The sequence below is a fragment of the Centruroides vittatus genome, unplaced genomic scaffold (genome assembly GCF_030686945.1).
Source record: "Centruroides vittatus isolate TY-2023 unplaced genomic scaffold, ASM3068694v2 contig_900, whole genome shotgun sequence".
NCBI lineage: Eukaryota > Metazoa > Arthropoda > Arachnida > Scorpiones > Buthidae > Centruroides > Centruroides vittatus.
This window is the reverse complement of record NW_027122591.1, coordinates 970193-985905: the sequence shown is the minus strand read 5'-3', so window position 1 is coordinate 985905 and position 15713 is coordinate 970193. Positions and strand designations below refer to the sequence as shown.

General features: G+C 24.6%; 1 protein-coding gene across 4 annotated transcripts in view; it reads right to left on the bottom strand.

Annotated features, from left to right (window-relative positions):
- C3G (C3G guanyl-nucleotide exchange factor) overlaps nucleotides 1–15504 on the bottom strand; it is a 48039-nt gene extending 32535 nt beyond the window's left edge. The window contains exons 1-3 of one of the 4 annotated variants that reach the window (XM_067280911.1): nucleotides 15269–15504; nucleotides 8622–8749; nucleotides 2039–2238 (exon numbers count right to left, since the gene is read on the bottom strand). In XM_067280911.1, the coding sequence (XP_067137012.1) occupies nucleotides 2039–2158 (120 nt within the window). In that variant the 5' untranslated portion in view covers nucleotides 2159–2238; nucleotides 8622–8749; nucleotides 15269–15504. Of the gene's footprint in view, nucleotides 1–2038; nucleotides 2239–8621; nucleotides 8750–10274; nucleotides 10584–15268 lie in introns of those variants that run through there. The other 3 variants (XM_067280912.1, XM_067280909.1, XM_067280910.1) reach the window with 3 other exon arrangements.
- Nucleotides 15505–15713: the final 209 nt, after the last annotated feature.

Sequence of the window (15713 nt, the reverse complement as noted above, 5' to 3'; positions counted from 1 at the left end):
TTTAATTGTTGAAAATTACATAATTCAAATAACATAACAGTTCCACATTTTCATGTAAGCCTATCATATGTTTATTTTTTAAAATTAAAAATTAAATATATTGTATATTATTTGTATCTTTTTTTTATATATAAAATAATGAAGTCTTCAATTTGAAACAAATTATTGCATAACTCTTTATTAAATTAAAAAAAATGCAACTGTTAATATGTAAACAAGATTATAGTTAAAAACCTTAAAAACCTGACATTAGGTAAATAATAATACATAGAATTGGAAAAACATTAGTTATTTATTTACTACTAAAATTTATTTAAAGTGGTATATATAACAATTAAAACATCCTAACCTAAATTAATTTCCAATAATTATTAAATCAATTTAAAACTTTCTAAATCTTCAAAACAACTTAAGCAGTTCAATCTAATGAACCATTTCATTGTTATCACTTTTAGTTAATGCTAATAAATGAAATTTATAACTTCAGTTAGCAATATAAAGAAAAATATATATGTATTAAGATATCAGAAATAATCTGATTATTAATAATACAGTAAAAAAAAAATGAAGAATCAGGATGCATAGGATGATTAAGAGAATAAATGGATGAAAAAATTCTTACTGATCATTAAATCAATTAAAACATTTTAAACCTTCAGAATATCTTCAGAAGGTAATTTAATTTTAAATGGACTATGTCATTATATAATGATAGAACAAGCTACATATTAAGAATATCTTGAAAATATTTTATTATTTAACATTTTGACTATCTTTTGAGTTAATATTTTATGCAAGATAAAAATCCAATAAAGGAAATAGTTTCAATGATATTAAAAACTAATTTTTCTTTTAATTTCTTAAAAATACTTTTGCTTCTGACTAGTTCTAATCCAAAAATTTATGAATTTACCTTATGAAACAAATTAGCACAATTGAACTACTGAATTCTAAATGCCTGTGCTTAACCAACAGCAGTTATTTATAAAATTTATATCTATCTGGAAAATACATTATCACATCAATTAACATTATCATCATTTCGAATGATATTTATTTAAAGATAATAATTCTTTGCAAATACAACCAGTTTGAGTTGTGGTTAATACGATAATAATTCTGTTTGTCTTTACTAATATAATCAAATAGTCATGTTGAATAATATATTCGAAATATTTTTCTCAAACTATTCGTCTTTAATCAATATAAATGAATACGTCTCTATCAATAATCTATGAATATTTCATATTCATTGTCTTCAATTAAATATGAATTAAAAATTAATGTAAAAAATGTCTTAAAAAATACCTGATTTTGTTAAAATTCTAAAACTTGTTATTATTAACATTATATTAAAATTATCAACTTTTATATTATTAAATATAAAATACCATACATCATAAAATAAAAAAGGCAATTCATCAAAAATACTATTATTTAATTTTTTATTTTGTAATTTGTTTTAAAAAAAATATCTGCATCATTTTTCCATTTCATAACAGACAGTTTTATCAAAATATCAAATATTTGACAGTGTCTAGTAGACTTAACTAATTTCCTAGAATTCGTTTATTCTTATATCACATTTATAAACATGTTGTTTATCAGCAAACAGACCTATGACTGATAGACAATAGAACTAACAACTGTTTATAACAAATGAGATTTTGTTGATAAATAAGCAAGTTATAAAATTAAAATTGGTTAATGATTCATGAAAAAACTATTTAAAAAAATTAATTTTAATACAGAAGAACATTTTATTTTACAAACATTTACATTTATTATTTCAAACAACACTAGCAGATAATCATTGGAAACCTAAAATAAATAAATCTTTGATTACATAAATAAATCTTTGATTAGCTAGAATGATAAATTAAGCAAATGTTTACTTCATTGTTTTAAGCTCTCTTTAATTATTTACTTGTAAAATTTGAAATTATTTAAAGTGCTATTTTGATAAAATATAAATTTTTAAAATTATTATTATAAAAAATATTTATAAATGTTATCATAAAAAAAGTATAATATTTACTTTTCCAGGTCCACTGTTAGCATTTTCTTGTTCTGAATCATTAGCAGCACCTTTATTTCTTGATTTAGAATAAAGAGTTTTACTTGGAGAACCAGAACGTGTACCCGATGGGCTTCTCATCTGTGTTATTCTTCCGAAGAAATCTTCCTTAAAAGATCTAGCTCTTCGAGCTAAACGCCCACCTCTTGGCCTTGCAGTATCTATTCATAAATAAATCTTTTAAAATAGCTATACAATAAATTTTAAATTACAAATAGATTTTATAAAAAGTATACTTATATGCAATAAATACTTCTAAAATCAAAATAAACAAGACTAAGCAGCTATTTTAAAATTTATTATTTGATATCTGAGAAATTAGTTTGATACTTGGTTTTTAAGACATTTAATCTTTTAATATAATAATTTTTATTTTTTTAAATAATATATATCTGATTATTTATATCATAAGATAAGATTTACATGCACATTTATTAGAAAATGTTTAGCACAATTATTATTATTTATATATTTAATTAATTACACACAAAAAAATTTAAGATATAAAATTGAAGTCAATATATAATAATTATCTTGTTTTTATAAATAAGCTATCAAAATAATAATATTCATTGAAAATAAAATATATTACAATCTCTTTAAACTGTCAAAATATTCTAAATTCACTATTTTTTGAAATTTATTTTTTAAAAAAACAACTAAATTTATTGCCCATAAAAATCACAGTATGAAAACTTATATGAAAATACAAGCATTTTTATATCATGTTTTAACAATTTTATTTATTTAATATTAAAACATAGGAAAGGTCAATTTTAATTTTAAACAAAAAACAATTTATATGTTAATAGATTTTATTTCACAGGTAAACAAATTGAAGGTTAAATGTAAAAGGTTTGATGCAAATTCTATAAAAAAATTCCAAAGTATTAAAATAAAAACTTGTACAGTATATAAAATGGTTTACATTTCTAATTAAATTTTGTATATTACAGAATTTGCATCTTGTACAGTACATATTAAGAAAAAAATATGAAAACTCAATGATTTATTTAATGAAATATTATGCAGTAGTCTTTGTTATGGACTATGGAAAGTAGAAGCCAGCCAAAATTGTTTCATTTGTTAAATCTTCACACTTCATTTTCATATTGTTTAGCAAATGTTTTCATTTTACATCTTATGAAAAATTCATTACTAAATTTTTATATAAATTCCATAAGATATAATGATTTTATTAATGAATATTTTTAATGAATTAATATTTCTGTGTCTATATAAATTATATGTCATTTAGAATATCAACAGTAAAATGTATTTAAAACATTTTAAGATTAAATGAAGTATCAGCCATTCATAAACTATTAACAAAAACTTAGAAGTCTGTTTAATACATATAAAAAGACATTAGATACACTAAATGAAATTTATAACTGAAAGTCATAGGGACATCCTGATACTGCTGATATCAATACTTTCCTTGGATATTGAGTACTCTATTCTCAGGTATCAGATCTGGTATTGTTATATTTTTCTCAAACAGGTAAAGTCCAACCAAAACCAGATTTTGCAACCAAATCAGAAACTGAAATAGACTTTTACACCATTTTCAGTTCAAATAAAACATATTAATGACTAAAAATCAATAAATGTATTATATCAAATTTCATTTCCAGAATCTATATATGCTTAGAGTTCTGACTACTATTTATAAATAAATATTTAGTTGAACATTATGCAGTACTTTTGTTTCTTAATCAACTTGGACCACCAGTGATGTTTAAAATGAGCTATAATTTGTATGTACCTATCTGCATGATATTTGTAAAATTTGAATACAATAAAGAATCTTCAATCTAAAGACACTGTTTTATATTTTAACCAATGATTTCTTATTTATTCCTATTTCACATACAGTAGTACCACAGACTCCATTAGCAGGAGTATAAATCTGGGGTTTCTTTTCTCTATATAACACATCTTATGAAAGTAAACTGAAGTACTGACTGATGCATTGACTTCTGAACCAGATATTAGCAACAAAATATAAATTGCTGCTCTGGGGCCCATTCAGCCTTTATTATAACTACGATCAGTGGTGATATTCGAAATATTTAACAAGGGGTTCGCTAGCAGAAAATTTTTCCCTGACAATCACCGACAAACGAAATGGACGTTTTAAGATATTGTATTTATTTCTATTCATCTTGCAACCGTATATCTAACAATCAGTGGCGTACTTGGAACGTAACGAGCCATGGGTGAAGGGCTGGTAACGATAATATTTTAGGGCTGTCGACCTTTTTTTTTTTTTTAAGGCAGGAGTAATCTTTACCGCGAAATGGCGCTTCTCGAAATACACGTGTCATCATCTCTCGAGATACATTATACTTTTTCTTTCGCTGTCCATAGCGGCACACGTGTTTGACAGCCATCTTGTATTATCTCACGCGCGTGGCATTCTGAGATCTCTCTTATGACTGGATCTACTTTGAAGAACTCTCTTGAATCGATCATGATTAAACCTCGATTGAAACGGTCGAGAGAGATCGCACCAAGACATACTCCCTGACCTTGCTCACAATCTAGATTGAAATGCTCGGTACGAACGGGGTATAAGGCTCTAGTTTAGTAGTATTACAGAGTATAATATGCATATTTTAATATATTAAAAAAAAAAAAAACAAACCCACTGAGAAATGTTCCGTGTGTTTAACAAGGTTCGGGAAACTGAAAATTTTAACAACGGGTTCGGCTGAACCTGTGCGAACCCGCCGAATATCACCACTGACTACGATACACATATTTCTCTTTTCACACAGTCTATTTTTATGCAATTTTGAAATAATGTGGTTGACAAAGAAAACAAATCCTCTTTTTACATGATCAATTTTTTTTACACTAGATAAAAACAGTTTATTTGAAAATTTTTAATTTAATTTTTGTTAAAAAAGTTACTGTTTTTGTTGAAATCAGAGTTAATTTACCTTTTTTAAGTATAGTACAATAATACAGGTACATCAGAGAATGCTGTATGTCAATTTTATGTTTCCTACGCCATCTGGTGTTTACTATAGTTATGTACAAATAATGTCAACAATAAATGATGTTAGAATAAAAAAACCTCATGTTTCTTTGTACGTTGATTATTTTTTCATTCCATCAAAGTTCTGGATCCTATTGAGCATTTTTCTACAGGTAGCATGCACTGTACTTTCTTTATGTGGGATTCTTTGGAACATATCCACTGTGAAAAATGAGGGATAGGTATACCTTCTTGGCAGAAAAAACAACTGGAATGCGATGCAACAGACTGAACGGCGATGGGCAGCAAGATTTCCAGTTTTAATACCCAGTGCCAATACTCGCCAGTATTGATGCTTTTAGGGTATCAGAATATCCCTACTTTCATGAAGTTGTTCCAACTATTCATTTACCTATCAGATTCTTAAATTATGATATACATTTTACAAAAAAAAAAAATTAAAATGAAATATTCTTTGTTTTTGGAATGTTCATTAAAATATTGGAAAGTTTTTAATTCTTAAGTTTGTCCTTCTCTATTAAATATCACAATTACAGACAAATATAAAAAGATTATATTATATTCAAAAATTTGAAATTTTAATTTTAAAAAAATATGATAAATTATTTTAAAATATATTCAAGAGCAACTTCAAAATAATCAGCAAATATTCAAAAATTTTTAAATCATCATTTTGCATACTGTAATTTGAAAATTATAGAATAAATTAATGTGCAATATTACACAAAACTATTTTATTGTATTTTCTTGATTCTAAGATGTATTTTTTTAAATCCATTTTTTCTGTTCAAAATGAAGATGTCCTTATAATCAATCCATCTCAATTCCAAAACAAAAATCAGATGATACATTATGCATCAATAACAGATGTTCTTGGCATTACTGCTCAATGGTTATACACATCAGTTCAAATAGATTTTATTGATAATAAGCATTTAATTTAAATTCTATTTTAACATTTAAAATGCCTTCAAGATGACATTATAATACAGCATTAAAATGAAAAGTTATTTTATATGATAAAGAGCATGGAAATAGTGTTGCTGAATATTTCCTGTTCTTAGGCATTTATATTGTTTTTCTAACTCGTTATTTATGATTTAATAAAATTGATTATTTAAAAATTTTCCCTCCATTAAAAACAATCTTAAAATTTGATATCAAACTCATGATTCATCTTAGACTTAAAGCAATGTTGTGATTAGTTTATTACACAGCCAAATCAAATACATTCATTAAGAAAAATTAATCTACAGCATAAATTTGTTAAGCTAGCATGTGATGTCTGGTAATCTAACACAGTGGCGTAGCTAGGGTTCTCCAGGCCTGGTGCGGAACCAGATTTGTGGGCCCCCAAAAAAATTTTTTGGGTCTTTTTCCCTGATTTTGTGGCCCCTATAAGCCTGTCGCGGGCCGCACCTACCACACCCCCTAGCTACGCCACTGATCTGACACTCTTTGAAAAGTAGCTGATTATCTGGAATTGCCTGATAATAATCTGGAATGCTAATACTCTGCAAATCAGAATTTGTTTGGACATGTGATATACTAAAGAATGTGAGTAAAAACTTAAGTGAAGATGATGCATGCTGCTACATGTCAAGAGATCGATCATAATTGAGAAAAATGACTCATTTGTTTAAAGCATCTTATTTGTGTCAGATTGGACATTGCTGTATATTTTTTTATCAGTGTGTGCTGGTACAAAATGTACAACAATGTTGGCTCCTCCTCCAACTTTGAAGACCCCTCTTATATGAAGTCTAGAGGTATATCAATGGAGAGTACCATTTCTGGTACATGAAATGTTGGAAACTTTCAGAATGCATATAACTTATCAAATTTTGCAAAAATACAAAAACATGACATTCTTATGTTGGTTCATGTTCAGCATGATAATCTGAAATTTTTGATAATCTAGCACTGTTCCAGTCCCATAGGTGCCAAATTAATTAACTTCTATTGCATTAAAAATATCAATTACAAATGTTATATTTATGAAGTTTAAAATCCTACATTTATTATTTTAATTTAAATTCATGTATTTATAAAAAAAATACATAAATACAATGAATGCAAAAAAATTCTGTTTAGTAATTATAAAAATTGTTAGAATAATTATGTTCTACCCCACTAGAGATATGACGTGTGTGACATTACATTACATTTCATATTATTTTTAGACAAATAAAAAACTATATAACAGTGGTTATCACAACTTAACCATTATCACAAGTTGAAATCTTGCAACTGTTACACCTTACTGATACAGTATACAATGTGACATTGTTGGAATATTCTATTCTATATTTAACAAAAAGGACTAATCAACAGTTCTGTAATTTTTTTGGCAACAGACTAAAAATTAACAAAATTCATTTAATTTAAATTAATATTTTATTTTTGAATGTTTCGATTTGGATTTGAATATACAAGTATTTGTTCCTCTATCTATTCAGATTTTAATTCAAGAATATTCGAAAACAACAAAATTATAAATAATATATATTCATAATTATAAGAATAAATATCAAAAATATATTCATAAATTAGAGATAATGCATTAGTTTATAATGAGGTACTTTAATGCTAATAAGCATCTCACTGAACATTAAACATTTTTTTTTATTACACTACATTTGATATATTTTTTATTATATAATCTATGTAGTACCTTTATAATAATGACTATTATGAAATATGATATCCATTATGTACATATCACATATGTCTTCCAGATGGTTCTTAAGATAGTGAAATGTATATGTATCTCTATTCTTGAAAGGAAAAAATCCAATTATGTGAATTTACTTTCAACAATGATTAGCTGCATTTCCATTAAATGACTCATACTTCCCAACCCAAGAAAATTAAAATCTACTTAAGTTTTTTATTTCAGATGATATCATATAAACAGGGAGTTTTCTGATTTGTTCTATAACATTGTTTATTAGCATTAAATTTACACTAACTCTAGATGTATAAGCTTGAATTATTTGAGTTTCTCTCTACTTATAAAATATATTTTTTATATTGCTAAAGTAAAAAGTTTTGATAATTTATAAACAATATATTGTACGAAAACATTTGAAAAGTCAGAAAATTAAATATTTTCAAAATTTTGCAACAATTTTGGTTTTCTAATTTCTTAACAATTTCTCTAATATTTAGTTCCTTTTTATGAAATTTGTAATTCAATTTATTTACAAATTTATACAAATTAATTTTATTTAACAGATTCATTATTATATTTATTTTCTATATATGACAAAATAACAAATTTTAGTATCAATAATTATTGAAAATTCGAATTGGAGAAAAATTTCAACTGCGTATTCAAAAGTTAAAACTTAATCTGATTATTTATATCCATTTTCAATAATTTTATAAGCATATAATGAGAATATTTCTTTGATTGTCTCTATATCGAAACAAAATAACAACTTTATTTCAAATTTCTATATTATTTATGCAGTCGATAGACAGCTGTATAGATATCAATTACAATATCAAACACATAATAAGTACTATAATTACAATGGCATTTTTGAATTCACCAAATTGGAATCAATGAAATCTATTCAACAAGGAACAGAAGGAATTCTCAGAAAAGATTAACTAATGAATTTCTTTGCTTCTACAGAATATCTTGTTAGCGGAATAATCTGGAATGTATAAAATTTGAAACATATAATTTTTTTTATAATAGAGAGTAATTACATACATTACATTATATACATTAAAAAGTGAATAGAAAAATCATCCGATATGAAGTTACTCTACAAAAATATTTTATTTTCATGATGATAACTTTAAAAACATGACATTGGGAGTTTTAAGTGTTTAAAAATGAATAATTGCATTATTAATTTTAAATATTTTTATTTACAGTACTTAAAACATCTGCGAACTTGATGACTCAAATTGTTTTGAAAATAAAACAAATTTCTGAAATTAGCTCCAAGGCATGTTTTTGTCTATATTTGGAAGACACAAAAAGAAAAAGAAAACTAAATTTAATATCAATTTTAATTTTCATACATTTTTTTTTACTACTTTCAATAAAAATTTAGATAAAGATAAATTTATTTCTTATACTAAAAATAATTATAAATTTCTTGAATTTTTTAATATTAAATAAACTTTGATTATTTTTACTTTTATTTTTTTCTATCATAATAATTTAAATGTACAAGTAAAAATATTTAATATTTTTATTTAACTGACACCTCAAGATTTTTAAGAATTTATCCATTAAATTTTAATAAAAATGACATATTTTCATTTTCTTTTTTTAAAACTTTAACCCCGTATTGATATAGTTTGGACACTAAATTTAAATACAGCAGAGAGAAACTAATAAAGAAAATAACTGATGATACTGACTAGATTAAGAAAGTTTAATTAATTATACTGTCTTAATCTAATCAATAATGTCAGTTACTTCTAACTTTCTTCATATTAGTTTTCTTGCATTTTCCATTAAATAAACTTACAATGGACAAAATAGTCTTATTTCTTGTTAGAAAATATTAATGAAACATAATCAATGTAATTATCATATTTTTAATTTAATATGAAGTTATTATTTTGCATTAGATGGAACTTTAAACTTATTTAAAAACCTATTATATAAAAAAGTGTTTTATTATTATTATTGTTTATTATTCTAAAGAAGTCATCATATCATTAATGAATTTTTTTTCTAAACCCCAAGAAAATGATATATTAATTTTACATTTTGCATTTCTTTCCTTCATTCCTAATTTAAAAAATTTATGAAATAAATAACATGAAATTATATATATTAAATTAATAATTAATTGTTTATTAATAAAAAGAATTTTAAAATATATAAAACTATTTAAAAAGTAATTCCTAGTATTACAGGATCATCCGTTTTATGTTGAAACTGTACTGATAATTATAGATTATACTGGTATATTTTCGTTTTTATATCCCGTCTATCATTTATTTCGAAACGGACGAATAATTCATGCAAAAATTATTCAAATTATGCGATAAAATATCATTATGTAGCAACAAAACAATAAAGTTCTTATCAGAGAAAATACCGTTAAAGAATCGCATATCACCTCAATTGACAAGCAGCAAGTAATAAGGTGGTAAAAGACCTTGTACAATCATGTTAATACTATTCAAAGTAATGATTGAAATATCAATACTGACCTTATTTCGCAGACGAGTAAAAACTTAGATAATTGAACTTTTTAAGATAGGCATTTTATTTTAAAAAACTCGTTTTAAAGATTAAACTAAGGTAAATATCGCATACTTATCACACATGCGGCGAGAACCAGATATGCTATCACTATACTAATACAGCTGTAGATATCATGTGGGTAACATATTTTGCGTCACGTATTGAGAACTTTAATCCTACACTTCGCCTACACATTTTGGATGACGTCCAGGTTTACGCATATATATTATTGTTTATAAGCGCCAGATTAATTTTTTAAATAATAATTGCAAGTATTTTAATTAATTAAAAACATGCTATTTCTAAATTTATGTAGAATAAAATATTCTGGGAAGCATTTGTAAAGGCATTCATCGTGATAAACCGATCATTTTTTTTTTGGTACAGGTGTAACCTTCGAAAAAACTCATATAACCAAGTTTGGCAATGTTGAATTGACGCGAAGTGTCCTTATTTTGTAAATAATTTTATTAATCCATTTTTAGATGCAAAAGGCTAGAAAATGAATCGATATCTTTAAGAAGAAAAAAAAAAAAATTATATATATATGGAGTTTATCATAAGTTTTTCATTATATGTCAAAGGACACTTCATTCATTCTATATATAAATCGACGTCTGGATTTATTTTTAGTTTACTACCGATCTTCTAGAACATCTCTGGACCTAGGATGAGGTCAAATAACCGCTATCAAATAATTCTACTAGGCGTTCGAAAATTGTTTAGAAAATGTGAATTTCAGTTAAATGACTAATTTGTTTCCACCTTCATGTAAAAATTTCGAAAAGGAAAAATTGTCACTTCGATGTCAATGACACAAATGCGGTTTATGATGTGACGATGAATCACGCGCCAGTTAAAAATATTTGGCGCCTAAAATGGGTTAGTTTTGATGATGTGACGCATTAGCATATACTCAAAAATATACAAAATAGCTGTAAAATGTAAAACAACCAGCAGCAAAGTTCTGCTTGCGTAATTATTTTAACTGTATTGCTTAATATATGTTAAGGTTACAGACATTAAGTAAATTGGGACGTTGTGAGGGAGAAAAGTGTTAAGTATTACTGAACTAAAAAGAAAAAAAAAAAAACTGAATAAACAATTCAAGTGTTTAAACTTTCGTTAGAATCAAGATTTTCGAAAGTTAAAAATATTAATTCTAAAAAAAAAACCCGAAGATGCTAGCGATTTGTTCATTTATTTATATATTCGCAGTCTCCCCCTTTTTTTTTGTTTGTTTTTAATCGTATTTTTAAAATATAAATATAGTACCTACTGTATATATAATGAGATGAATTTGTAGAGAATATCGACAGAATTTTCCCGGAAGTGCAAAAGGAATGCATCAGCCTTATGTAGAAGGGAAAAAAAGCACCCGGGTCAAGTTAGGTCGATACAAAAAATATAAAGAAAAAAGTTATATCTGGGAGCGTGCCATCTTCAAATATCCAATAGAAAGAAGGATTTCGGAATGGAGTCAAAGATAGTCGCGACAGATTTCTTTTAAACACGATAAGAATTAAGATGTTTCAGTCTGAGATTCCACAGTCTCCGAATAATCTAGTCAGGAAGAGTGATTACAAGATACGAGTAAACAAAATCGAGACAAAGCTATTTCGCAATTAATATGTTAAAACTCAGTCTACGGCGTTTATCTCTGCTTTTTTATCTAATAAACCGGACAGCGGTTCATAAAAGTGCAAGAGTTGAATAGCAACTAACCTTGCGGTTAATTTATCGGTTATATTAACATATAGGGATTTTTTCTATAATTAACCATAAAGCCATTAATTAAACTTAACAAATTTCTCATATAAATTATAATATTTAACATTTTTATTCACTATTAAACGGATGTATCGAGTGTATTATTTAAAGTTCTAAACGTTATAAAAGAAACGGTATATGATTCAATACTCAACAAAAAATCAACTCGTACATAAATGAATTGGAGACAGTTTGACCTCTGGGTCAAGGTATGACGATTATACACAACAACACATCAAACTGCACTTGTGTAACTGCAGTATGCAATTCAACCAGGCCATCCTGTCATCGGGGAGCCTAACAATTTAATTAATTTCATAATCGAGAGAGTCCCTGCTGCATTAATGTCATTAACTAAATGTTTTAATATATTTTATTCTCTGTTTTGTCATTAGTGAAAATTAATTATTTTAAAGCAAATGTTAGTTCCGGTTGTAAATTATCCAAAATATTACATAATTATAGATCTGAATATCTAAACAATTAATAATATAAAATATTTTTTTTTTAATATGAGCATTATGAGTATATTATCTGTTTTAAAGCAAAGTAACATTTTAAATTCTTCAGCTTCTAATAAATGCAAATTTAGTATATCAGATATAATATAAGATTCTATTAATTTTTCTATTGTCAAATCTTATAATTACTTAAACTTTATTAGGTTCCAGATAATCTCATTGCATCACCACATAAGTGATTACCATCAATAAAAATTATATCACAATCAGCATTTATCATCAATGAATCCAAATTACAGAGTGAAGCCATATCTATCCATCAAATCAGCTTATGCATAATGTATTAAACAATGTATTGAAGATATACTTTTTAAATTTATATGTCTGCATATTAAAATTTTCTAATTCATTACAATTAGAAATTTTAAACATCAAACTACAAGTTTTGAAGGTATTAAGACAAAAAAAAAAACTTATTTAATCAGATTTAAATCGTATTGCTTTCAAATTTATAAATATTTAATTACATTTTAAGTTATAATGCATAAAAACAGAAAAAATGTTAATGCTTTTAAATTTATCATAAAAATAATATTAGCCGAATCTTAGAACTTTCTAAAATTGCTCCCTGATGCTTTTTTTTCCATGTAATTTCCTCCGAAAGAATAAAAAACATTAATTCATTATTAAAAAACTTAATTTAATTTAAAATATCAGAAAATAAAAAAATATTAAAGACATATAAATTGTAACATTTAATTTTTAAATAGAAGCAAAAATTAATTAAAAAATCTTTTCAAATAGTTTAAAATAAACATTGGAATTTAAATCATATTTAAATTTGTTATAAGTGTATTATTAAATATTTAAATTTAATCAATTAAATTTTTATTTATTAATTAAGAAAATTACAGTTAAAAGAGTTTTAAATGAGAAATTTATATTTTTATTTATGTAATGATTCTAAAGTTCTCTATAAAAAATATTTAATAATAGAATTCTTGTAATTTAGGAAAACTATTTACTAAGAGAATATTAAAGAAAGAGAAAAAAAAAGTTCTGTTTTATTTTTAATAAAGAAAACATTCATAAATGCAGTAGTACTTTTAAAATTTATTACTATTGTATTTATTTTGTCTACAATTAAAGTTTTAATGAATCTAAACAAACACAATACGATTTATTTTATAAATTATATATATGAAGAATGTCAGGAAATGAATTCTAATTTGAATTTTTAATTAAATTTCTATGTAAATTTAAATTACATTTTAAAAATAAATATAAGCAATCAATATAATATTTGTTTTGGCTACCATTTTGTTTGGAATTTAAAACCCATCAATTTGCATTAAAAATAAACACATTCAAAGCATTAAATTTTTCTCATCAATTGTCACTATTTCCTTGCTTCCATAGAATTTTAATTCGACAATTTATATTCCATTTTATCTGACAAATAAAAAAAAATTGTCCAGCAATTTTAATTTAATATTAAAAACTAATTTTATCATAACTTCACATTTTATTATTTTTTGTCTTTCACATTTTGTTGTTTTAAGTTTCTACTAAAATATTAAAAACTACATTTTCATTTTAAATCATTTGAAATAAATATTATAAATTAATTTTTTAAAAATTAAATATACCCACTAAATTTTTAAATATTTATCAAATTAAACTAGAACATAAAAATACATATTTTATTATAGCAATAAAAATTAAAAAAAACTTTCCATAGACTGTATGATGGTACATCACTATCTGTTTATGATATCATATATAAACTCTTTCTCATGCATATAAAATTAATTTACTGCTTTATTTTTGATACAAATAATTATTTTGCTTGTCATAACTTTTAAATATATATATATATATTAAAATAATAAACTGAAAAATAAAAATTTATATCATAAAAAATTGTAATGTTCTTAATTATATGTATTACATTGTAAATTTTTCACATGCAACAAATAATATGATCTTTTCTAAAGAGAATTTAATCTTTTATTCAATATGTTAATTGCATTTAGGAAAATAAGATATTATGTTACTATCATTTATCCTAAGGGAAGAAGAAAACTAGGAAGCACTTTTTATTCAATTCCCTCAAGAAATTATATCATTATGTGTACAATATATTCTTACGGACTTATCGCATTTACTTTTCTTTTTTAAAAGAATCGAAAACAAAAAAGTACATTTCAACCTTCCATGGAATAATTATTAAAATGAATCGGTCTATTTGGCTAAGTTTGTTTGTTTATTTTTTTCTTCTACTTCTACGGAATTAGAATAATTTAAGTATATGTTAATAAGAGATTATTGAAAACTATTCTACATTTTGAAGAACAAACTTCCACACTGATAATTTCTTTTTTTAAATTTATATATACATATACACACATCATTTTTTAAGAAATAAAAGTTGCAATACAAATCTTATTAATAGAGCAGCAATTACTCTTCAAGTAAAGAAATGAATGGTTTATTTGTTTAAGAAATTCTTCAAAACACAATGCATGTTTAATATACACACACACACACACACAAGTAAATATTAGTTTAAAACGAGAACAAAATAATGATTAGATTTTAAGTAGATTAATTAATCGAGCCACGCGCTATTTAAATCATTTTTTGTTGTGATTTAATTTATTAAATATATTTCCATAATCAATTTAAACTCTTAATTGACATTTCATTGAGAAAACAACGATACTTACCAGACTTTTCATTTTTTGACGACATATTGGTTAATTAAGTTTGTAGCATCAATCGTTCCTTTTTCTAACAAGTAATGTTTTGCTTTTCTTCTCCATTTTTCCTCTTTAAACTAAATACACAATCTTTAATCCTCACCAATCTCCTCCTTCGTTCGACGTCTTTGCCTTTGATCGTCCGCATTGCAACGCTCTCTCGCGACAATAACAAACGATCAACCATAATAATTTCTTTTTCTTTTTTTCTTTTTCTTTTTTTTTTAAATTGAAAGTAAAATAAAATTAAAACCAAACTTAAAATTTGAAATAATTTAGAATTTTATTAATTTTATGTAAGAAGATAGTTAAGTAATATTCACGAATACGATCATTTATCGGCCATTTTGACCGAATTCGCTTCATTTTTTCGCAAAATCGAGTATAATCTAATCAATTTTTTCCCAAATCT